The sequence below is a fragment of the Lygodium microphyllum genome, chromosome 11, assembly GCF_053477565.2.
Source record: "Lygodium microphyllum isolate KBCC chromosome 11, Lygodium_microphyllum_v1.1.10, whole genome shotgun sequence".
NCBI lineage: Eukaryota > Viridiplantae > Streptophyta > Polypodiopsida > Schizaeales > Lygodiaceae > Lygodium > Lygodium microphyllum.
In genome coordinates, this window is record NC_141145.1 from 73,997,352 (window position 1) to 74,024,147 (window position 26,796).

Genomic DNA, 26,796 nt, shown 5'->3' on the forward strand with positions numbered 1-26,796 from the left:
TCTTTACGAAGTTCCCCATGTAAAAAAACAATTTTAATATCTAACCGATGCACAATCCATCCATAATGGGCAGCCAAAGCAACCATAGACCTGATGGTAGTCATGCAGAAGGTAGGAGCAAATGTCTCCTCATAGTCAATGCCTTTCTTCTGTGCATAGCCCTAAGCTACAAGCCTTTCCTTATATTTCTCAATGGATCCATCTGCATTCCTTTTCAACTTGTAGACCCATTTTGTTCCAATGGCTTTCTTTCCAATGGGCAACGACACTAAATCTCATGTTTGATTCTTAATGATAGAATCAAATTCAGCTTGCATTGTTGCTATCCAATGCACACTGTGTTGCGCATCCTCAAAACATTCAGGCTCCTCATTATCAACTGCACTTGCTACCATGATAAACTCCATGGTATGTGCAGTATCATGCATATGAGCTTGCCTTCTAGTATGACCAGCCGTGGGAGCATCCAAATGACTATCTTTCATAGTCTATAAATACCATCTAGGCATTTGTCTTGTCTCCTGACTGTGCACAAGCTCTTGCTGAATTTCAGATTCAGAACTTTGTTGAATATTCAGATCAGCCAATGGCTGATTTTCTGCATTTTCCAATTTAGCAGCTGGCTGAACATTAAGTTCACTTGCTGAAACTCCAACTGAATCACCAAATGAAATGGGCCGGAGCCCTTCAAATACATCATGGGCAGCCTGATATATGTCAAAACCAGCAAGGGATAATTCTGATTTTTCATCAAAGAGTACATCCCTACTAACAAATACCTTTTTAGAGACAGGATCATATAGTCTGTAGCCTTTACTCTCACTACTATATCCCACAAAAATGCATTTGACAACCTTGTTATCCAACTTTTTTCTAAGTACTTGGGGAATGTGTGTATATGCAAGACACCCAAAGGTATAAAAGTGCCCAACATGAGGTTTCCGGCTGTTCCAAGCCTCAAAAGGCGAAACATTCTTTAATTCTTTGGTGGGGCATCTGTTCAAAACATGGCAAGCACATATAACAGCTTCCATCAAAAAACTGTGTAGCAAGCTCTTTGCTTTCAGTATATAGCTAGCCATCTCCATGAGTGACCGATTCTTCTTCTCTGCAACTCTATTCTGTTGTGGAGTATAAGCAATAGTGAACTCATGAACAATGCCCTTTTGCTTCAAAAAAGAATTCAGCATAGAGGACATATATCCCCCTCCCCCCCCCCCAGTCCAAACGGAGAGTTTTTACTTTACAACCAGATTGGATCTCAACAAGTGCTACAAAAGCCAAAAATGCATCATACACTTTTGACTTTTTAACTAAAGAATAGACCCAGCAGAAGCGTGTAAAGTCATCAATAAAAGTCACAAAATAGTAACATCCACCCAATGACTTTGTCTACATAAGGCCACATACATCTGAGTGCGCTAACTATAACCTAGCTGTGGCTCTAAAAGCAACATCATGGGGAAACAAAAACCAATGCATTTTTCCCAAAATACATCCTTCACATAAGTGCTCAGGAGGTCTCTCCAAAAGAGGTAATCCATCTAGCATCTGTCTACGCTGTAAGAGCATCAAGATACCATAGTTCACATGCCCCATGCGAGCATGCCATAACTCCGCTTGGAACATACCAGGAGTAAGAGTGGACGCTAAGTACGCCAATTGATCAACTGAAAGAGCATCCAGCTCATATAACCCATGGTATAGAGTGCCAGTCAAGACCAAAGTTATGCGTTCCTTATCTCTCACCATGCATCTGTCATCATCAAAGGTGACCTGCAATCCACATCATGCCAAAGAAGAAATAGATAGCAAATTCTTCTTTATACCTGGCACAAATAAAGCATCTTGTAAGCGGAGAATAGAGCCATCAATGGCTGTGAACACAATCTCCTCAATACCTCTAACAAGGTATGATGCATTGTTGGCACAGTGTACAGACTTGCCAACTGGAGCTGCACCAACAGAAGCAAATAAATCTCTATGAGATGTGATGTGCCTAGAAGCACCAATATCAAAAAACCAAGTGTATCCTCAATAGAGCTAAATGCTCTATCAGCCCAAGAAAAGTCATAACTACATGTATAAAAGTAATAGTTCCTATCTGCAACAAAGAACGCTGACTCAATAGAAGTGGAAGAAACATCAGAAATAGACATCCCCAACTCTTTTTCTTCTCCTTGGCTATGCGCTTTCTACACTCAGTGATGTAGTGACCTGGCTTCTTGCAATAATGGCATTTGCCCTTCTTGGCTTGTGTACCCCCTTGTTTTTTATTACCCTATGAAGTGCTTGAAGTCCCAGAGCTCTGCGAAGCATTCTTTACTTGGCTGCCCTTGCCCTTCTGTCGTGCCATAAAAGCCTGCTCAGAGGCTATGACATCCACACCACTGTTTTTTCTTGCTTGCTCCTCTAGAAGCAAACTGACTAACTAAAGAAAAGTAATCGGTCGTGGAGCAATCCTCATGGTGAGGTTTAGGGCCGTAAGAAAGGCCAAGTACGAGGGCAGTAATGAGTTCAATGTAGTAGATATCAGCTGTGCATCTAAGTAGTACTCATCGATATTCATAAGCTACTCACACAAGTCCTGACTGCATAGAATCACCCTCATCCATCTTCAGTGTCTCAAGCTCTTTCTGTAAGAGAGAGATGCGGGTCTCATTCTTACCAGCAAACATCTACTCCAAAGTTAGCCAGGCTTCTCGTGAAGAAGCTGCTGACCGAATGTGAGGGATGATAGATCGCTAAACTATCAATGCAATCAGTGACAAAGCCTGTGCATCTTATGTATCCCATGCTTTTTGAGCTGCTGATCTTTGGGGGAGTGGCTAAAGTGGAGCAGGTTGAACAAGCTGAGGTGCCCGTTGTCCACATCCTCTTAGAGGAGAAGTAGCAGGAGCCACAACTCCAGGCTTAACTTCTTCTCCGCTTACATAGTCCCAAATATTTTTTGCAATCAACACATTCTTCATCCATGAAGGACCAAAGTGAATACTTGTTATTATCCAATCTGTTCTCCTTGGATACATAGGTGAATACATCACCTCCTTGATTTGCCATGATAATCAATGCCAAAAGAAGCAAAAGAGCAATGTCCAAGCTGGACCAACCTGGTAATCTCAAAATTTTCAAAAAAATCAACAAATAGCTTGCAGCAACCAGCAAACTAAAGTACACTATCAAAACTGTCTATAATGCACGTAGTCCAAGGTGCATTCAATGCTCAGCAACACTATAGAAGCAAAAGCCCCAAAATTGTCAAAAACTGTCTATTTCAGACTGATACTGCAGTACATTTGCCAATCTCCGAATTTACAATAAAAGCCCCAAAATTTCACAAAATCTCTATATGACATGTGTCCCAAACCCTTGCAAATGCAGAGATATACTGCCCAGGCACAAGCCTTTTTCTACAAATAAGATTTGAAATAAAAAATTGATTAAAAATTTCCCCTTTATCCTAATCTTGGTTGTCGAGCAGATCGAACTGTTGGACTAGAGTGGCAAGGTGCTGCTAAGACATGGAGGACAGGAACGGGCCAAGGCACGAGGAAACAGTGGCGGTAGACTGGTGGAGTGGCAGCGTTCACAAGCTACAGTCGTGTGCAACAGGCAGACTGGGAGAGGACGAGCGGTGCTTAGCAAGCGCCATTGCAAAAGCGGCGACACAGACCAAGGCAGGGGTGGCACAAACCAAGTGGCGAGCTCACAGACAGGTGGCCCCAGCGGGCACTGGGCGGCAACAGGCGGCACAAGCTAGCGCAACGTAGGGAAGCTACATAGGCGAACTGACAGGCACATGGGCGGCGTTGGGCATCGTAGCCAAGCTGATGGCGGACTGTCTACCATAGTTGGCGGGGCACACCATAGGTGCAGGCGACCACTACAACACGGGTTGCAGTAGTGTTGGGACTACTCTACTGGAGGGGGCAGACAAGACCGGGCTTCTTTGGCGGCAGCTCTAGGTGACTGGGCAGAACAATCTGCAAGGTACGGACTAAGTTGTACTCAGCTCTAATACCAAATGTGAGAGGTTGAGAGGATCGAGGCTTAGTTGAGAGTGCAATAGACTGTGTAGAGAGTGAAGCATGACACCCAATGCAATAGACTAAAAGAGCGTTATCTGAAAGTACAAATCACAACCCTTAAACCTTAGGGTTGTAAGGGTGTTCGCACCCGAAAGTGTGCGTAACATGATAAGTGCCTGTAAATGTGTAATATAGGCACATACGAAAAAGAGAATAAGTCTGCGGGGAAAAACCTTTCATACGGAGAGTAAAAAGTGCCCCAATGTCCTACTGATCACTAACACTCCTCTGTGAGTGTAGGCTTGAGTGAAACCCAACAAAATAGGCTAGTAAAAAAACCCAGAAATAGGCCAGCAAACTAGCCGACCCGCAAACTGTTATCACCTGATACGTGACAGCTGCCACATGGCACTCTTGCACCAATCGCTGCCTGGGAAACCTGTTGTACCTGCTGCCTATTCAGGGAATGACCAGCTATCCAGCTCTAACACAGCCTTGCACTTAAGTTTATAGACCCATTTGGTTCTAATGGCTTTCGTGCCATGGGTCAAGTCAATAAGATCCCATGTATGATTAGTGACAATAGAATCCAATTCTTGCATAGCTTGCATCCAATGTACATCCTTCTCGGCTTCTCCCAAGGAAGTAGGCTTATCATCATCTAATAGTAAGTACATAAATGCATATTCAGCACAAGAATCATCTACTTCCGAAAAATCAACCAAATGAGTCCCCCTTGCATGATGTGCTACATGTCTAGCAGCCCATCTAGTGCGTTGAGGCAAGGGAGCATCCATTTTACTCTTCTGGAAATTCTGTAGCAACCATCTTGGGACTATTTCTACTGCATTTACAACAGCTCTTTCTTGATGTATTGCACGATCCATTGCTAGAGGCAAAGCATCATCAAATCCTTGCTCTTCAGGAGCATGTGGTGCAGCAACAGCTTGCTGTAATAAATCTGTCCAGCAATTTTCAGAATAGTTGGACCCCAAAGAAAGTGGTATGAGGCCTTCAAATACATCACCCAAGTCATAGGTGGCTCTGGCCAGCATTTCAAACTGATCATGCTAAAAGGCTGCATTTTCAGCAAAGATCACATCTCTGGTGACAAACACTTTCTTTGTGTGTGGATAATACAAGTGATAGCCTTTGCTTTCCGAACTATAGCAAATAAAAATGGATTTTATAGCCTTGTCATCGAGCTTTCCACAAAGCTCTTTTGGTACATGTACATAAGCTATGCATCCAAACACTACAAAGTAATCAACCTTTGGTTTCTTGCCATACCAAGCCTCAAAAGGTGTGATAGTATTTAGTGCCTTTGTTGGTTCACAATTCAAGACATGATTTGCACAATAAAGTCTCTCTAACCAAAATTTGTGTGGCAGCACTTTTCTCTTAAGCATGCATCTGGTCATCTCCATGAGTGTGCAATTCTTTCTTTCAGCCACTCCATGCTATTGAGGTGTCATCCTCATAGTGGCTTGATGCATAGTACCATGATCAAGCAAACATGTCCCAAATGCATGAGACATATACTCCCCCATATCCATGCATAGGGTCTCCACCTTTAGACCTATTTCTACTTCCAATTTCGCAACCAAGTATTTGAAGTGCATAAACACATTTGATTTTTCCTTCAAACGATACACCCAAGTGTACCTAGAGTAGTCATCAATAAATATAACAAGATACAAATGACCATCAAGTGCTCTAGTTTACATAGGACCACACACAACAGAGTGTATGAGCTGCAATTTTTGGATAGCATGCATTGCACCATCCTTCTTAAAAGCAAATCTGTGCATTATCCCAAGAATGCAACCCTCATAAGCATGGGGAGGTGGAGTATCCAAAGTAGGCAAAGCATCTCCTATTTGACACCAATGAAGATCCATGAGATTGCCAAAGCTCATGTGACCATAGCGAGCATGCCAAAGCTCCACATTTTGCATAGCAGGAGTGGGAGTGATAACTGCTAGAGCATCATGAAAACCCCTCTCATATGTGTCCAACAAAAAGAGGCTCTTATATAACGTACTTGACAATGGAAGAGCATAGTCTATCTCTCTATCTCTAACAATACACAAGCCATCCTCAAAGATGACTTGAAATCCGTGCTTATTAAATGCTCAAATGGACAATAAATTATTAAATGCTCAAATGGACAATAAAAGCATGAAAACTAAACCATCTACAGTAGTGATTAGCACTAAACCAATGCCACAAACATCATAACTACTGTTATTAGCACATGTAACATGCTTCCTTACAAGAGATGAATGCAAAGAACACACATTTCTACGAAGTGATGTACTTGGATGTCCCACTGTCAAAATACCCAGTATGCTACGTTTTAGCAACATTAAATGTACTTTCAGCCATGGATGCATTATAACTACATGTCAAGAATGCATAGTCTTCCTCTACAAAATTGGTTGTAGCATCCCCATCCAAAGACTAAGTGAAGGATGTCTCCTAGAAAACCAAACCAAAGTCATTTTTCTTCTCCTTGGCGCCAACCTTTTCCTACATTTACCAATGTAATGTCCCGGTTTCTTATAGTAGTGGCACTTCCCCTTTTTCTTTGTCTTCGTGTCTTGGGCAGCCTTGTTTGATTGCTGTCCCAAATCAGCCTTTTGCTAATTTTTTACATATTGCTTTGCTTTTCCCTTGCCCTTATATTTAGAGAGCATGGCTACATCCCCTAAACACATAGCAACATTCCTCCCAATTGGTTCCTCTTGTAATAAGAGGCCTTCCAATTCCACAAAAGTAAGGAGCTTCTGCACGCCCCGCTCCCAATTACAAATTCAGCAAGGTGTGGAAGGCAAGATAAGACTCTTGGAGTGAGTTCAGAGTGACATTCACCATTTCTACATCCAAAACAACCTCGTCAATGTTCAGCAGCTACTCATGGACGTCCTGCAAGTGTGTAAGGTGATCAATCATGTTGTCAACCTCAACCATATGTGCTCACGGATGTTCTGCAAGTGTGTAAGGTGATCAATCATGTTGTCAACCTCAACCATATGTGCATTAGCCAATTCTCATCATAAGTAGGAGATTCTGGCTTCCTTATGAGCTATAAATATGCATTCCAAAAAATCCCAATGGATCCCATCCATTTTATGCTATGGTAGAAGCAAGGAAGCAAGGAAACCCTCTAGGCCAGGTCTAGGTCTCTTGGGAACATGCCAAAGCATATGGGTAGAGTTGCTTTGCTAGAGTTTCAATACATATGACAGCTCTATGCACTATCATGTTACAGTCCTTAGTTGAGCATCAACATCTTTGGGTGGGCATTGCCTCTCCATTAATGCTTCACATTAAGCATATTTCATTTCTTCACTGATCTTTGTACGATTGTTCGTTGGGAAATCACTTGATGCTCGACAATATGCCATGTGATCCACTGGTGTAAATTGAAGAATATATTGGAGAGATCTAATCCGCACCCTTTATATTAATGATAACAACTGCCAATTTACAAAAGAAGATGAGTGCACATGTGCATGTGAGTACACTTTGTTGTAAGTTTTCTTCTGCCATCGAATAAGCACCAAAATGTCGCTGTCCATACCTGAAGCAAGATACTCACAACTTCAAGATGACCTTCCGTACAGGCCAGATGAATGGGTGTGTTTCCATATTCTCCCTTAGCGTCTATATTAGCTCCTTTACTCAGAAGAGCTGTAACCATGTCCTTGATCCCATGATAGGCCTGCATCAGTTTACAAGGATTGTACTATACTCGGAAAAACTCTTTGTTAGTTTGTTAAATATTCAGATTACCAAGTTTATTTTGAAGAACCATTAGAGTGTATCAATTAAACTTACTTTCCTTTCTCTGTGTATGCATGCAAATACTGTACTCAGAAAAATCTTTCTTTGTCTATTGAATATTCCCATTATCAAGCTTATTTTGACGAACCATTGGAGTGTATAAGTGTAGCTTACTTTAGTTTCTCTACTTATGCATGCAAAAGCTGAAAATAACTTGGCACCAAAGAATTCAGTGCTTCAGCATGTATTCAAGTTTCCTTGTCTTTCCAAAGCAGGTCATGAGTGAAGCTAGGGCCTAGGCATTGTTTTTCTTTTAAGGCTTGGTTAAAAATTGTTAAGATGTGCGCCCATTCACAACTGTACAGCAGCACAAGCTTCCATTATTGACTTAATGTAACATTGTTAGTCATGTGCATTTGAAGTTCTCAAGCTGAGGGACTGCTTCCTCGCAGAGAGAAGAGGGTGGACAGAAATTACCATTCACTGAACCCATGGCCTCTACTCCCCCCGCCCTAGCAGCACTATTCCAAGCAATGGCTGCCCTCTCCTCATCACTCACTCCCTCCTTGCAAGAGTTACCACAGGATCAGCAGAGCACTGAAAATTCAGTATCACAAGATCCCCCAAAGCAGCCAAAAGGAGAATACTTTATCCACGAGACAGTAGCTGGTCCATCCTCCACCTTCCGGGACTCCAATGCAGACCCCATAGCTCCCACAGCCGATACTATCCCATAGATCAAGTTCAATCTTGACGCAAAGCTCAACATTAGAAATAGAGTGGTGGCCTTGGAGGCATCATCTCTAGTGTGCCGATTGGTAGGCGACGATGCACACACTGAAAGACATGATATAGGCACTCCAACAAGAGTCACAAAGATAACCCTATTGGGGAAACGGTGTTTCAGGGTCAGCTTTTGCACACCAGAGCAGTCTATAGCAAAGCTTGCCAGTAGCCCATTAGACCTCCGACCTGCAGTTGCCTTCTTTGATAGATGGATTGAGGACAAGGATTATTCCACACTCCAAGATGACACAGCTATCACAGTACACCTCCCTAGCCTCCATGAGTATTTTTTGCCTCATATATCCCAATTTGGCAAAGCTTTTGGGCGTGTCATTCAACAGGACAGGACCTTCGCAGATGTGGTGGTGGAGGGACGACCTCAGCACCCATCAGTCAGAGTTATGGTCTCTACTCAGCATTGGGATCCCTTCCTCAAGCCATCAAGATTCCATCAATGCACAAAGGGTATATGATTCAAATGAAATATGATTGCCCTAGGATGGAGCAGAGGAGACAAAATACTAGGCCTTGCCCAAACTCCTTTCAAGATGAAGGGGGAGGGCCCTTGCCTCGCACAAGGAGTGAGACGGAGTGGCAGAGAAGATGAGCTGCTAGAAAAGAAGTAGTCGAAGATAGAAATAGGGAGAGAGACAAGAGCAAGAGCAACAAGCCAAGAAATGATGGATACTTGTTAGGGATCCCAAGCCTGCAACACATTTAGAAATCCGATTGTGCCACCTAAGGTACCAACAACTAGAGTAGCAATGACTTCCCCATGTGGGAAGGAGCAGCTAGCTCACAACCCCTAGCCTTGTTAGGGAGTGATGGACGCACCTAGAATACTTGAGATGGATCTGGTAGTTGAGCCTCCAGCAAGCAATCTGTTTCTCAAGTCATGAAACTTAGTAGGAGGGAGAGAATCCCATGGAGAGAGAGAGGTGGATCTAATTACTCATCGGAGGGAGGGAGGGAGCAAGGAGGAGTTTGGCACAAATTCAGATGATTCTTTACACTCCATTGAGTTTCCATCTCTTTGCGAGATTGTAGAAATTGCAGCAATGAGACAAGATAGAGTATACTAGGCGGCAAAAAGAGAATGTCTGTGATAGCAAGTGTCCACTAAAAAAAGATACATAGATTTGAGAGCTATTGTAGCTTATATTTGGGAGCTATTGAGGTCTAAGACGATCTCCATGAGCATCCTTTTATGGAACATTCGAGTCTTTGGTGGAAGACGATTCTGGCAAGGACGAAGCCTCATGAGATAGAATCTCCATAGAGCACTGGTGGGAGGATAAGTCAATTTTCTTATGCTACAGGAGCATCACCTCTCGGCGGAAGAGAGGATTTCCCGGTGCAATGGGAAGTTGTTTCCTGGACAAAGTTTCACATTTTGGGCACTTGTTGTAGGAGCCTCAAAGATACAAGTAGGAGTATGCCTTTGTGTTGGTAAGCATTGGCTTCATACAGTACAGGATTAGGGCATCCTTATAGCAGGGAGAACACTTTGGGTATTTGTGAGAGTGGAGGACGCATTAATAGGCTTGCTGGTCATATATGCCACTAATAGCCAGAGGGAGAGAAAACTTCTTTGGACTGTGATTACTCAATCTCTAGCTCATGTTGACCACTAGTAATGTGGTCAAAGCCTTGGAGGATAGAAGGGGCAAATGCATACACTGTTAGAGAAGGAGAGCACGCAGCTTGGGAGGATTTTATCTTTGATATTAGAGGACACAACCCTTGGTTCATGGCAGAGTTATAGGTTCCTTGCAGTTCTCTAGAAGAGATAGGACAGTTCATTCTAGGATCTCCTCCCAATTGGACAAATTTTATATAGATGATTGGGCTTGTGACAAGGGGGATCTAGTCGGTATTGTTCTAGAACCCACTTTATGAGATCATGCACTGGTGCAATTGGTTCTTATGGAAGTGTGAAGATATGCTAGGGTTTGCACTGAGGAAACATAGCATGTATGACCAAGATTGAAACACAAATACTCATACAGAGATAAGCAAAACTCAAATCCTACACGCAAAACGCAAAAACTCAAAACTCAAACACAGAGACAAACACAAAGAGAAGAAACTCTAAAGTGAATGAATGCTGTAAATGAATATAAGAGTATACACAATGCCCAAGGGCAGAGCAATGCAGTGTCCGAGAGTGACATCCACCGAAGACGGATCCCAAGTGCTATGACTACCAATGGTAATGTCAAAGTGTAGGAAACACCAAACACTAATCATCAAAGTGTCAAAGAACTGAGCCGCCAACACGAGAGGTGTTTGCTGATGTGGATAGCTTGTTGGACAACATAAATGTAGGTATTGCAATAGTCGCCTAGTGGGAGAGATGATAGCAGCCTATTGCCTGGCACCAAATACTGAAAATGTAGACTAATCAAGTGCCATGATGATGCAACAAATGTAGACCTCAAAACAACAAGGTGATGGCTGAAAACAAGCCGTCTAGGGCTAGATAGTGACGGGCTACAATCCGTGACGACTGGACAGCAGATGGTAGGTGGTTGATGGCTGAAATCTGCACAATAGAGTAAGAAATCTGCACAAAAGGATCAAGTTGAATTATGGGCAGCATGTCTATTTATAAATGGTGAAGGGTACCCCAAAAAATTAGGGTTTTGGAGGACCACTGAAACTCTCTTGAACCACACACCAAATTTGTGTTTTTCATTAAGCAAGCATGTTTTGGGGCTGTTAAAAATACTAATTAGTTGTAAAGCGTGTTTTAGCTCAACATCCCCTCTTAGGCCCAAAACTAGGCCTAAAAGGAAAGATCAGCAATGTTTACCTTAAGGCATCCCACCCCAAAGCAACTAAGATATCGGACAAAGGGTGCACGTCGATTGCCCAATGGCATACCAAGACTAGAGGCATGATGCTTATCTTACCAAGGAAGACCAAGTAGTCACCCCAGAGAGGACAGGGCATCGGACAAAGGGTGCTCGTCAGCTACCTAGTGGTCTAGCAATCCCTACAAAGGTGGATGAAACCACATTGAACTTTCTTTTTTCTTTTTTCTTTATGGAAAGTTAATTTTAGGGGTGGTGGCTGATTAAGTAGCAGTGACCCAGAAGACGAGAGTAAAGATGGTATACCCAACACATCACAAAACAATACAAGCTTACCCATTCACTCGAGGAGGTTTATGACAAGGCAAAGGTGATTGAGTATCGTGTGAAGAAGAATGGGGGTGTAATCCGCCAATGGGAACAACAGCTTAGGACCCGTCTAGTGGTGCTTTGCACAATGGGATGCATAGTATACTACATGCCAAAGAATGCTCATACAGCAGATGCCACTTGGACAATATCCCTCGTGGAAAAATTGTTCACTTGCCCAAGCATCCTTGTACAAAGATGATGAAATCATGCAATGTATAGTAAAGGGCACAACGAGACGGAGAGGCCAATGTCGAAGACAAGTGCCGAAACGTGTAGAATACCAAGAAGAGTAGGAACCCCCTCTCAACCTAGATGTCAATGCCAAAGAAGGAAGAGGAACCTAAGGATATCGGTCTTCATGTGGTGCCGAGAACCATGTGGATGAAGATGATGAAGCATCCCTACTAGAAGAGCAAGGATAGAAGTCACTGCCATGATAGCATCAAGAGAGATGTTGCATGATCCGTCATAGGAGCAAAAGCCTCTATGCTGGTAGAAGAGTAAGACTCCAAGTAGATGGAAACATGAAAGAATGACACACATCTCCTGTCTCCAACTTAGAAAGAAGTAGTGCAAGTCTGCATGTTAGCCCTACATTAAAATACAAACCCCTACAAAAGAGATCAAAATCTTCAAGCACAAATATTATGAGATGCTCCCAAAAACAAAACTGAAAATAAAATAAAAGAAAGCAAAGCTAAGTGCAATGCAATGAATATGTAAGCATGTAGCGGAAGTCTAAAAAGAGAAAGGCTAAGTGTGCGGCCACCATTGCATACAGCAAGGTGGAAGAGTGGTCCTAGAAGGTGCAATGGATGTTCTAGGAATGGATGCGTAAAGTGTAATAGGTGAATCACTAGCAAACCAATCAGCCAATCCTTCAGCAGTAGTGAAGAAGGTAGGCTACAAAAGCTGTCCACATACCACATATCCAAGAGCCGCTTGGGCAAATGGAATAGATGGTGCAGCAATGGGAGGCGTAGTCCCACTAGACTGGTCAGCTGAAGTGGAGGCAGTCGCAACAGTCAGTTGTGGTTTTCTAGGAGGAACATCTTGGGCCTTGGTACAACACCCCTCGGCCATATGGCCCGACCTCTTGCAGTGTGTACACAACCTATTTTTCTTAGAAATTTGTTGCCAAAGGGGTCGTGTTTCTCTGTTTCAGCTAACCAACTACCATATTTGACATATTTTAGGCCTATTTATTTAGTGGCTCCTCCTCCTTTCATTCAGTCATCATCACTCTTCACGTGGTCTTCCTACTGGAGAGAGGAGCCACTGTTGATGCCCACACAGCTAGTGACTCATTGTTGTACACATCATTCTCGTGTTTGGTATATGAATTCCATTTCCCAAGCACATCTTTGAGTTCTCTTCCTTTGCAATGTGCTTTTGTTCTTTTGTTTTCTTTCTCTTCTGTCTTGTGTTCAGCAGTTTATTTCAGCACTTGTCTATGCTTCCATTATTGAATCACTTTTGACATGGTATCAAATTGCACAATCTAGATTCCTGCTGTGATTTTTCTATTGATTACAGGTTTTTCTTCCCCCTATTGATCAAGCCTGCGTTTTTCAAACCAGCAACCTGTGTTTTGAGCTTGCAATCATCAATTTGCTACATTCAATGCTCCACCAGCCTAATTTTTGGTTTTCTACCCCTAACTATGGCTGGGCAATTGTTTGTACATGCCATTTTTGCTGTTTTTGGCAGTTTTTGACTGTTTTTTCTTCATTTTGCAGTAGTTGGCTTTCAATTTTTATCACTCTTTGTTACAGAGCATGTAAACTCTCATTTTGTGAAGTCTTTGTCATTGGTTTGGCTGTCACCCTCGTTTTGGCTTACCTTCATATCTTGCAAGTTCTTGCCACTATTGGTTTTCCCTCTCCCAAAGAAGAGGCAACCAACCCTTGCCCCTCTGAATGGATGTGTGTGGAGGACTTTTTGTGGACTTGATCATGCAACCTCACGTAGTGCAAGAACTGACACTCGAACTTGTAGAAGGTTAACAATCTAGATAGTGAGATAATGTGCTAGATAAAATGGAAATATTTGTCCGGCAACTTGTTCAAGAAGAACGTGACCTGATCGTCATCTAACTTCAGGGAGAAAATAGTCGCAAACTCGGTGAGTAACCGTTGATAACTTGACTTTCAAAACATCGACTTCCTTAATGGAAAACTCTTGAAGCTCAAAATCGAGTGTGATCTCGAGCCACATAGCGGTCAATGAGATGACTCCAACACTCAGATGCAAGGGGAAAATGTTGTAATTGAGAGTGGAAATCAAAAAGCAACCCTTGCATTGACTCAATACTGGCTGTGGCATTGCAAGATCTCCATTGACAAATGTGATCAGGGTGAGCTAACCAACATAGACTCGATACCAACAACGACATCCCAAAGTCCCAAAGATTTGAGCACTTGTTATATGAAGCTTGATCAAGTGGTGAAATTCAACCCGTTAAAACGAGCCTTATCCATGAAGACATTCTTGGCCGTAGCAACAAGAGTGGTAGTGCTAGGAGATGGAAGTGTGTAATGAAGGTAGGGTGGATGGGGAGGATAGGAAGATGGAGTGGAGTACACTTGAGAAGTAATCCTAGAGTACCCACCATGCCCCCCTCCATGGCTTCTTGTCCCCATCCCCCTTAGACCGCCTTGAGAGGCCTGTATATTTGATATTTTTGTGACTCTGTATCAGCTCTAGCTAGTCTGTTGGGCAAGAGTACTTCTTTGTATTTCAAGGTTTTTCTGAAGTAATATAATTAGCCACACTTTATTTGCAAAAAAAAAAAGAGTACCCACCATGCATACAAAAAGTATGTATAGTGGATCCAAATATGGGCATGGGTGGATTGGGTATGGGCATGGTAACCACCTATGGAGCCCAAGGTGGAGGGATAGGGACACGGGGAGCAGTGCATGGAGATCCCTATGTAGGAATGACCCAAGAGATGTGGGACAACAGTCCATAAGCAAAGGATCATGATCTCCTTCCCCACACCCTTTACAAAGTATGAGATACACCAAGCTTTCTAGTGCAGTAAGGCACTAATAACAATGTCTTCTTCAACTATAAGTTCAATTCCTACAAGTCGTGTTAGCAAGCCGTTCATATGATTCAAATGAGATGCAAGATATGACCAGTTTCATTTCTAATCTGAAAATTTCAATAAGCAACCCGGAACTTTGAGCTTTTGGATTGAACTCCAAAGAGTTTGTTGAGCTGGTCCCAAGTATCCTTTTCCATGTCACATCCATCTACATGATGGATGTAGATATCATCCAGCTCCAACTTCATGATGGCTTGAGCTTTGTCATCTTGAACCTCCCATGTAGTTACTTGAATTTCTTCTTGTGGCTTCTTTTCTTTCCCATTGGCAACATTTCAGTCCTTTCTTCAGGAGGATCCACTTGATCCTTGTTTGCCAGGTATAGAATGCATACCCCTTGAACTTGGTAGTTCCCCATTCTCCATTACTAGATGACATGCTTGCTGACTTAAAGATGACTGAGAAAATTACAAAAATGTTACAAGTTATCTACTTGTAAAGCAGCAAGAATAACACTGTTTAAAACCACAAGACAGGAGCAGCCATACAACAACTCGTCTCATACCATGATGGAGCAATAGAGAGTGTTTTCCAGATATTGTTGAAGCAGGAAAAAATACCAGATGGACTGATTGCTTTGAGGAGAATCAATTAATGATCCAAGATGCTGAAAAATGTACTTCTTGGTAGCTATTTATTTCAGCAATATGGAGTAGCCATGAACAGTACATGGCCTAGATTCAAGAGAATCCATTGGTTTTTCAGCAGCAGCAATGGTACTGTACTTTCAGCTACAGAAGTGCTACATATGCCAGAGGTGCTACATATACCGGCTCATCATAGAAGGGATTAATGGAGCAGTAATGAGTGTACTTCAGGGGTAGATCCAGCAGATACAGGACAGCAACACCAGAAGATATCCAGGAGGAGCTGGCTATGCCACAGTTATCACAGCTCAGATCTGATCCATGAAATGAGTCAAAATAGAGCAGCTCATTGGGAATGATACCCAGCAGTAGTGGCGCCTCCAGATGTGTGGTCAATTAATGGAAGTTGATTAACAAACATTCAGCAGTTGTAGGCACCAGATTTTATCGTGTTTTGGAAGTAGGAGCAGTGTGTTTTGGGGGCACTGAGCAGCTATTTTGTGTGGAAAGCAGCCCATAGTCACAAATAGAATCAATAAAGAAGGGCTTCGGTTGGGCAACAGAACAGCACCTTTAGGACAGCATGGACAGCCATACAGATGTAGCTCAGTAAGCATCAAATGGCACCTTCTCAGCAGCTGTAGGCAAGGAAGGTAACAAGAATAGCACACAGTGTGTTGCTCATTCTGAGCACCAAGGTTGCAAGGATCAGCAGCTACAATTGGCTCCCTCTTTAGCCAAAGAAATGAGTAACAGCAGCATAGACTTTAGATTTTCTTCCATAGCCAATGCCATGGTCATCAGGACCAAATAGAAGTCCACAGCAGGCAGCCATAGCTCTTAGTTGTGACTCCAAGACAGCACAAGAGCAGGTATCCATATCTCTAAATGCTCCAAGATACCATGTTGGATTATGTGAAAGAGAGATTAGGAGCAGAGAAAGTACAGATGCTTACAAATGGTGGTTCAGGGTAGTGGTTTAGAGTAGTGGTTCTGCTAGGTACCTTTCAATTAGCAGTTAGTGAGCTGGTAGGTGGAAAAGGTGAGTTCCCCTCGTGCAATGGGTGTAGCAAGACTCTCCCTTATTGATGGACACAAAGCATAGGTTAAAACATATTATTCTCAACAGGTATGCCTCTTGTGCAGTCCCCTCAATACAAATCATGTGTTTGTATTTTTAACACCAGGACATGATCTTTATCAGTGAGGTTGGTTGTGTGCAGTGACAAGTATTGGTGCCCTGCCCAAATGACAAGTATAGGAGCCGCCAGCATCATGGTTGGAAGTGTGGGAACTTATTGGGAGCCTCATAGGCTAGCACATCCGGAAGGCCCACTATCAATCGACATTCATCTTAAAATATGGCCTTTCTGCATATGCATAATGCCACTTTGGCAGAGACATAGTAACATGAAACGGGGAACGGGAACGGGGAACGGGGACGGGGACGGGAATGCCAAACCTAGGGAATGGGGACGTGGGAACGGGAACGGCATTTAAAAAATTAAAATTCATGAAAAAAAATTAATATTTCACTCATAATCCATGTGGACTCTGGAGTGTTAAAACTTAAAACTTAAAACCAAGGTATATAATCCACAAGGACAAATCATTTTAAGTTTTAACTTTAAGATATCATGCATCATTCTAAAACTACTCATTAGAAATTGAATTGCAACTTACAAGGCTCAAGAGGTAAGCTATTCAATTATAAATAATAAAATCCATAATACATATGCCATAAATGATAAAAGAATGAACAATAAACTAAACTTTAAAGTCTAAGCTAAAAGAACATGCCTATGGTCCCATTGCCAAAAAACTTAAAAAGATTACAAATATGAAATTGAAGTCTAATGTTTGAAAGAACATGCTCATTGCCCCAAAAAATACTACAAATATAAAGTCTAATCTCTAGACTGAAGCAAAATGCGGCATGCCAAAATAGCCCAAAGGGCAACTGCAAGACTGCAAGACTCCAGTACAAATATAATATCGACATGGCACAACTGTCAACAGCCCAAGTGTCACACTGTCATCAATGATCATAATATCATATACAATGTAAATGTGTCATGTATCGTGAGACTCATGATAAGTAAACTAAATCAAAGATCATGATCATGATCTGAGGCTGCTCTAGCTACTCCTGAAGTGCCAACCTCATCATCATGTGTACCATGAATTGTTGCATCTCCCTCAACATCAGCATGTGTCTCCTCTTCTTGCTCCATCTCCCACTCTGTGAATGGATCGGGCTTTGTTGTCATACTGTTACATAACATCCTCAAATTAGCACTAACGAATACTAAATCGTTTGCCCTCTCCACACCAAAACGGTTCCTCTTCTTTGAAGCAATGTGAGCACATGTACTCCACAATTGCTCCAAACAAGAGTAGCTAACTGACTGACTCAAAATACGAATGGCTAGTTGCTGCAACTCAAGACCATCCAAACCATAGTCCTCCCACCACAAAGCTGCCCCAATCTTACAGCGATCCTCCTGTGCATCCCCACAACCAAAAGAACCCCGAAAGGTCCTATAACATGAAAGTTGATCTCTGATCTTTCGTCTAGTGCCATGATCGCGCACTAGACAAGACAATATAAGTCTCCATGCATCCATAACCTCAGTGTCATTCTCCTGACCCTTGCCCAAGAACTCAGGATCCACAACAAATGCAGCTACATGCATGGATGAGCTATAGAAGTTCCACCTTGTCACAACTAAATAGCGTATCTCCTCATACGCCTCATCATTTGGTGCCAACTCCTACAACTTTTCATTCAATCTATCCATAGCCTCATAACCTTGCTAATGCAAGGTTACATAGCATCCATAACCCTCAATAAATGTACAATAGGTGATATCATAGCTATGACAGGGGCAATCCATGATAGGTTACCAATATCCTTTAGTAGGTTGTTCAAGCAATGAGCATACAATATAAAACTGTGATATGCGGATAATATCCCTGGATAATAGCACCTGTTGCCCTATTTGTGGACTCTCCATCTGCAACAAATCCCACAACATGCTCTGGGCCAATAAGCTCAACACCTGTAACCCACTCTGCTGCAAGTACATCTGCTGACTTTCCTGTCCTCGATGCATCATGTGAAGATATGAAATACATTTTCCCACGAGAATAAGAAACCATATTATGAATGAATCGCTTGCATGTATCACTCCAACCATCAGCAATCAAGGAAACTCTATTTTTAGCCCACATGCTCTTTCTAGTTACTGATGTTTGCTCAACAAGACGCTTTTCCTTGTCGAGCAAAGTGGTACGTAAGGTCTCTGATAATGGAGGTATATACGAAGAGCCATACTCACCAATCTTCTTGCACATCAATTTAAAATACTCTGACTTGGCTGTACGAAATTGAATGTGGTCATGATAAAAAAAGCGTGTCACTAATGTATCCACCTCTTCCTTCTTCTTGGGATCCCAACTAGCATCAAGTGTGCTCTGTCTACGTGCAACATGTGGTGCTATTGATGCTATGGCCGATGCAATGCCTGCAATAGATATGAAGGTAGTACTTCCTGATACTGATCCTGCTCTAGATACATCTGATGGGGATGGTGTCACAAAAGTTGCAGGGTCAACTGCAACACATCGTGGTCTAGATGCAAGATAAGCTTGTTGACCTCCTACACGGTCAGGAAGCTCCCTTTGCTTCTCCAAGGTCACATTCGGACAAAACTGTACCTTTGAATTTGGCTCATGTAGGAGATGAGCTCCAACCTGATTATGCATAAATATTAAAATGGAACAAGTGACAATTGGTATTTCATATTCTAATATTTAAGTAACTTTGAAAAATTAAAATCAATAAAAATTCGAAATACAAATGCTTAGCTCAATGGATTACCTTGTTTGCTCCACTAGTTCGCTTGTATGGGCAAAGCTTGCAAGTCCATGGTTGAGATCCTCCACCACTCAATGGTGGGCGGTTAGCATTTACTTCTTCCCACCATGACCAATTATCGGACCTTCTTCCTCGACCACCAACCCGACAATTGGGCGGGAAGATGAAGCCATTTCAGGCTGAAAATTGAAGGCTCAAGAGTCGAGAGAAGGAAAAATTGAAGGCTGAAAATTGAAGGCTCGAGAGAAAGGAGAAGACTCAAGAGTCAAGACTCACTTAAGAGTTGAGAGAGAAGGGAAAAGGAGAGAAGGGAGAAGAAGAAGAAAAGAGGAGAACTTGGAACTTGGAGAAGAAGGAAGACTCAAGAGAAGAGGAGAATAAGGAAGAGAAGGGAGAAGGTTCAAGGAAGAAGGAAGAAGAGAAGGGAGAAGTGAAGAGAAGGTAGAAGGAAAAAGAGAAGGAAGAGAAGGAAGAGAAAGAAGAGGTTAGAGATGGGAGGAGACGGGGGATGGCCGCTGGCAGCTGAGGTTTGGCACAGGCTGCAGCGCAGCACGGAATGAGGGTGAGCAGGCGATTTGGAGCAGGAGCAGCGGCACTGGGCAGACAATCTGCAGCGGGAGCAGGACACAGTTGCAGATCATCCAAGCCGCAGGTAAGTGGTGCCACGTGGCGTTCCCTGTCTTGTTTCAGACAGGGAACACATCCATGCTGCATTCCCTATCTGAAACGGGACAGGGAACATTCCACAAATTCGGAACGCAGTCCACGACGGATCCGCGCCGGGGACGGCGATTCCACGTGCCGGGGGGCCATTCTGGCCGTTTCCTGTCACTATGGGCAGAGATCTTGTCTATCATCCACTCTCTCCGGGGCCAATGGAAGTACTTGTAGGGGGGTTCCCTCCTTGGAGGCCATGTATTTATATACTTTGATTTACATTTAGCTCCAACTAGAATTTGAGCATTTGTACTTCCTTGGTTTTCTTCTAACTAATATAAAATTAGCCACACTTTATTTTGCGAAACAGAGAGGTTAGGTGCTTATGAAATCTGGACAAAGGGAAAACCAATTAGATAAGGGTGTCCTTTGAGGGCATTAAGATATGATGTTTTCACTCCTCTTGTATTATTTTGCATGGATAACCTAAACATGCTCTTCATCAGTAACAAGTACTTAGTTGAGAGAAATTTGTGAATAGCTCTTCTTTAAATCAACATTGGGAGTTGTGTTCATTGTTGAAGGGTATAGGGTGAAAGCAGACTGCCCAGACTGCCTCTTGTACATCTGATTATTCTTTAATTTCAGCAACCTCTACAAACAAAAGGGGGGGTTAGAGAGGACATACAGCCCAATGTAACGGAGTGTCACCCAAAGCATTTGAGATGTTAACATCGGCACCAAAAGATAGGAGGATTGAAAGTACTTCTACATTTCTTGCTTTAGCAGCAATGATCCTGCATATTGTGAAATAATCCTAAAACATAGAACAGAAATAAGGATGACAAAAAATGACAAGGACGGGCATACTTTGGTTAGCTTAAAGGGGTGCCATATGGTTCCAAAGAAAGGCCACCACTTACAATGGAGTATCTGATGTGATTGGATTTGGAGAATTTATGTCCTTTCCATGTTGCAATGAAAGCTTGATTTCATCCACATTTCCATCTTCTGCTGCTTCCCAAACTGATTTTGGTTTATACGTCTCCTCACCAAAAGAAAAGTCCTATTTATAAATACAAGAACATCCTCCCATGTTATAAATACAAGAACATCCTCCCATATTATGATTTTTCCTCTATTTCATATAATTAGGAAAAATGCAGTCTTAAACAATGACAGATTATAGGTGTAAAAGATCCTTTCATGTTCCTGTAGATGGGTATAAACTAACTGTAAAATGATTATATAAAGTCAGACAAAAAGGCCACCATTGGCTGGCCACAAGCCGCTGTAAGGTATGACTAATCCATCATAGAAACATTCACACTAGCCAGCTGAAGCTAATCAGTTAGGGACGTTTCGTCCTAGCAAATGCTTACCGGCTAATTTGTAAAATAGCATTTTTCGAAAGCAGTTTAAGCTAGTTCATCGAGAACCATTTATTCCCAATAAAAAGGCCTGATATCCATGCTACTAAAAAGGATTCTGTCATGATCAGCTGCATACTCTAATGTGTCCTACATGCAATCACAATGAGCTGAATATGTGAATGAGATCCACCCAAATACACTTCATAGGCATGCCGCACCATGCCAAGCAGTCAAACTTGAATAAGTTTGCATAGTGAGAAGGACATCCATGGGCATCTACATAACTAAATCAAGAGGTTTAGATCTTGTGGGTGATCCCAATGACAATACCAAGGAGAAATTAAATGAGCCCCACACAAACGAGATTCTGAAGAATGACATGTCCTAACCATATATAGCTGCAAAAGCCTTGATGAGCTATCAGCTCAAAAGGAACACAAATTTTGTGAGACCTAAAGCTGTGCTACAAGTCAGTTGTGCTCACTCCCACTCTGATTTCTACATGGTGACAAAGTAGGCTATAACTGCCCTCTCTAGTCAAATCCAAAATTTGAGCTACAATATAAAAGAGGAAAATCCGTGCACAAGGAGGATATGAAAGGTGAAGAGGAATAAAAAGAAAGAAAAAAGGAGGAGAACTTCTATTTGACTCTCTTCTTGTTCTGCAGTTTCATTCTAGAGAAAAGTATTTTTGAGCTTCTGCTGCTACATTGCTATGTGGCATCAAAATACTGATATTCAACCCTGTCCGAGTGCTGACTGCCTGCTCACATCTTTGATCCATTCAAGGTGACAACACACTTGGCCCTTCTCCTCACGATGTCTAGGACCCTGCTTTCAGCCCCTGCAGAGCATGGAGCACATCTCTGAGTGTCCCTGACCCTTATGTTGTGCCCTCTTCTTCAAATCTTCACCCTTTGTGGGCTTCTGTTGCAGCTGACCCTGATCCTAATGCTCATTTTTCATTCTTTGTACTTCTTATCTCACTTCTGCAGAGGAAATTGTATTCACCCTTCCATTTTCATTCATCTCATTATGAACCTTTACTTGTTATTTGTGGAGTTTGAACTCATGCACTTTGTTAGCCCTCTTGTCCTCACAGTTTTCACATTAAAAGAGTAGAAGCTTGAATGTTCAAGAATCTGAACTATGTTATCCTCTTTGGTACATGGCTTTTTGCTTTCAAATTTTGTCTCCAAAGAAATAAAAAGAGTGAAGTTTGAAAAGTAGCATGATATGGATACCTCATCATGCTCCAGTAATGATGGCATGCGGACATCTTCAGAAGGCATTTTTATTGCACGAAAAATAGCAGAGTGACTCAAAGAGAGACTCAGATATAGAAGAAGCTGTAATCTCATCAGATCAAGCATTTTGTTAGCATTGTCAGTTAGGGCACACGCATTACATTGGTACAGTGTCATTTAAAATTACTTCACATTTACTCTACATAAGTGTCACACTTGACCTAAAAACTGTTACATTATGTGCCTCTTTCTTTTAGGAAGAAACTTCTGTGAAAGTCAGGTGGATTCGTGAAAACTAAACAGGAGATCAAGCAATCAAAGGTAGAGAAAAAACAAGGTTTCGCACACACAGTTGGAGCAAGATAATTTTTTTTGGAGATGTTGATGGTTAAAATTCAGTTATTCGTTCTCAAGTGTGATCACAAACTTCAATCTAGTTGATCTTTGTAACTAACTTGGCTGTCACAAGGAACCCAATTCCTTCTTGCAGTTGTCTATTGCATCCACACATCAAGGATGAAGACAAAAGTTCAGGCACATGTCTTGCATCCGTGTTAATTAAATTAGGTCGTGAAACGTTAATCTGCTAGAAATTTTGAAGACAAAGATTCAGGCACACATGTTAATTGGATTGAGTCTTCAATCGCTGATCTACTAGAAATTTCTAGCCTCTCTTAGGCAGATAATGTATATCCAAGATGAAACCTTCAGAATGGCATCTGCATAAAACATAGATGGATTTAGATACTTGCATGCAAGATTGGTAAGAAACACAATTTTTTTTGCTATTTAGTGTAAATGAACTTAGTCCCCCTATCTCTGTCAATGTGAAATTTCTAGCATTGAACTTGTCAATCTGTCTCCTTTTAACATACATGGTCATGTTAACGGCTTTGAGAATGTACCACACTGTTTTAATTTTCATTGCCTGATCAAGACAATAGTTTTTCGCTATTCACTCTTATGTTTTCTCTTCTGAATTTTTTGTTGTTTAATCTTCATCAAAGAACTCCATACTATTGCTCATAAGAGTGACAACCCATGTAATGTTTGTAATGTTTTGATTTGAAAGTTGGATGTGTATACCTTAGTAGATTAATCCACAAGGTTGTTGCAAAAAGATAATTATTGTCAAACACAGTTTCTAACTCCCCCACCCCCAAAAAAAAAAGGTTTCTTAACAAACTTTTATAGCCTCAGTTAGCATGGAACACTTAATACTGTTTGAAATTTTGTATTCTGACAAAGAAAAGATATAATGATGGTGATGAGCAACCATGCATGTACATCACGACTCCATTTTTCATCACTTATGGCTGCTATCTTCGATAAATCTTTGCACTATACGTGCTATGCATGGGGATCCTCTCTCTTACTGAACTGCAGGTTACCAGGTTTTGATTGGTATGGTCTAGACTGTCTCAAGATGCATAGTTTTGAACATTGGCTAATGCTTGCCTCCTAAAATGCTATTTTCATTTTGAAGCGCAGTAGGCCTCAATTCTTCTTAGAGCACAGACTAGAAACACTTCTATTATATCATGTTGGAGGATATGACTTCTCAATTTAGCCAAATAACACAGCTAAAAATACTTGTGGGTAAATCTATGGCCACCTCTTATCATTACAATGCTTTAAGCATGTGTGCATTGGTATGATGCTAAAGCATAGTTGCATCTTTTATGATGAATAGTTCAAACCTCAATCTGTCAAGTATCATCAGGTCTAGCATGGACAATTCATCTTGGAATGCAATGCAAACAAATAAAAACACTCGTCTACAAGCGCACCACCACCTAGAACAAACAAAAGGCCAATGCTCTTGTGCACATTGATGCCCTTTTTTCTTTTCTGAGAAAAGAATGATTCTATCAATAAATCCATTCAGGAAAGAGTATCCCAAGTAAAGGACCAAAATAGCCATCTACGAGATTCTCAAACACAACATACAACAAAGGGGAAGCCTAGTACAAGGCATGTATGAATAACCAATTAGGAATTATATAATGCCACATCGTGTGTGGCTAATAGTGAAAGGAAGTGTCAAAATCCAAAATCCTGAGACAAGCCCCTTTCACCTCCTCGTAGTATCCAATCCATCCTATATCATCTCCTATCTTCTAGGAGAGTATGAGCGATCTCCACCCAAATCCTAAAGAGAGTCTCCATAGTAGATATGTCCAAAAAATTTATATTAGAACTGCATCTAGCAATTCAAATATACCAAGAGATGATGCTAGCTACTAGCTCCCATACGTGACAGTGCCCCTAAGTCCACACTAACTATGAAAAGTCTAGCATGGCAATCTTACTCAAGAGATGACCCAAGATGAGATAGGTATCCTCGTATTCACAAGCCCACTCGGCCTCTATCCATGACCATGCAACCATCACCCATGTCATAACTGTAGACTATGTTATACTACAAATCTCATCAGGGCTTTTCCAAACCTCTTGAGCCCTAGGGCAATCCCATATGCAATGTCTCTATGTCTCCTCTAGCTTCCACACAGCTCACAAAAGCAACCAGATCTCTTCCATGACCAAGCCAAGTGCCAACTACTAGGCTCCTACAGGCCATTTACCATGGAAAGAAGTCATTGGGTCTATGACTAAGTTGGTAGCTCGAAAAAGGCAAACCACTCCTCCATTGTAGAAGCTTTTGTGAAGGGAACCTCCCCCAAGACAAATTATATATCCAATGACGTGGCATCTGTCTATTATGACTAGATGGTTGAAAGGAAGAGATTGCTTCTTATTCTCTCCAAGGCTAGCTAGAACAACCTGTTGAAATCATGTAAACATTGATCTCCAAGCCCAAATAATAGCCCAAAAAAAAAAATTGACCTAGAAATCCTTCCCTAACCCTGTAGCTCAAAAATGACAAATTACTCAAGTCATGAGTAAGTTTGTGTGAAAAAATGCTCTAATGTAGAAAACACAAAACCAATCGTACGACAAAGCACAAACCGATAAACTCAAAACACGGTTCGGGTTATGGTAACTCACAAACAGTGAACACAATGAATAATAAAGTGAATGAATATTGAATATACAATGTTTATGCGGCAAACACACTATGCAGTGAATACTAAACCTCGAACTCTTGTATCTCTGGAATCAAGGCAAAGGTTATGAGCGATAGAGTGTGTCGTACTTTGAACGAATCCTGAATCGCAACAAAGGCAACCTCCAAGTGTCGACCACTTGCAAATGCAACCAGGGAAGGCTGGATTTGATGCATACGGCAATGCATAAGCCTTAGGTATAAGATCTCTCTCCCTCTCTTTATTATCATTTATTGTCTCATCGATCTAATCACGGCTCCATCCTCCCATCTCTCTCGGCTTGGTCGGTGTGGATTTAATGACAATCTTGTGCACATTCAGCCAAGGTTGTGTTCGTTGATTGATTTGAGGCATCGATAATGATGACAATAAACTGTGCGTACTGCAGTTTGAGAGGATTAGTTACTGCCTATTAGCAAGGCAGCTCTCAATGATTACAAAAGATGGAAAGCAGAAGCTTCATTTAATGTGATGATGGCGACCACCTCATTTTTTTATGACGAGAGAAAGATGATGAACAGGAACATTACATATAAGAGATTGGAAACAGTACATAAATGCTCAAACTCGCTCATGATTTGACTAATTTGCTAACACCCTTTCTTAGATCATGGGTGATCTAGAACAATATTATATACAATGATAATAACTCATCATAATACATTCAACAAAGATTAATAGAATGGACCATGGATACATGTTTCTTCATCATTGTTTTCAGCAAATGCAGTATTTTGTGTAAAGGTGACACTTGGCCCATTTGTATGGGGTCCCTCTCCTCCCCGTTCTCTCTATGTTTCTCAGAATGCCTGTTCTACTGGCCTCAAAATGCCACCTATGGCACCCTTTATATTGGTGCATGTACTTCCTTCTTTACCCAAAGAAGACTGACTAGATGGCTCCAACTATTTGCTTTGGTCATTTAAGGTGGAGTATATCCTTGATACCTTTGTTCTTTGGGAGTTTTTTACCCATCCTATTCCCCGTCCAGTGGAGGATCCCAAAGTGGAATCATTGATGGATCGTGTAGCCCTATGGGATCGGCTCAACTCTCAAGCTTGATCTTTCCGCTTTATGAGCT

At 41.8% G+C, this 26,796-nt stretch overlaps 1 protein-coding gene across 20 annotated transcripts in view; it reads right to left on the reverse strand.

Moving 5' to 3' along the window:
- The window catches only part of LOC148028961 (uncharacterized), a 166,100-nt gene that overhangs the window by 132,961 nt on the left and 6,343 nt on the right, over window positions 1–26,796 (reverse strand). For 10 of the 20 annotated variants that reach the window (XM_087687739.1, XM_087687747.1, XM_087687754.1 and 7 more), the window contains exons 2-5: window positions 22,645–23,366; window positions 20,951–21,093; window positions 20,716–20,824; window positions 7,615–7,755 (exon numbers count right to left, since the gene is read on the reverse strand). In XM_087687739.1, the coding sequence (XP_087543865.1) occupies window positions 7,615–7,755; window positions 20,716–20,824; window positions 20,951–21,093; window positions 22,645–22,824 (573 nt within the window). In that variant the 5' untranslated portion in view covers window positions 22,825–23,366. The remainder of the gene's footprint in view (window positions 1–7,614; window positions 7,756–20,715; window positions 20,825–20,950; window positions 21,094–22,644; window positions 23,367–26,796) is intronic. The other 10 variants (XM_087687737.1, XM_087687742.1, XM_087687751.1 and 7 more) reach the window with 5 other exon arrangements.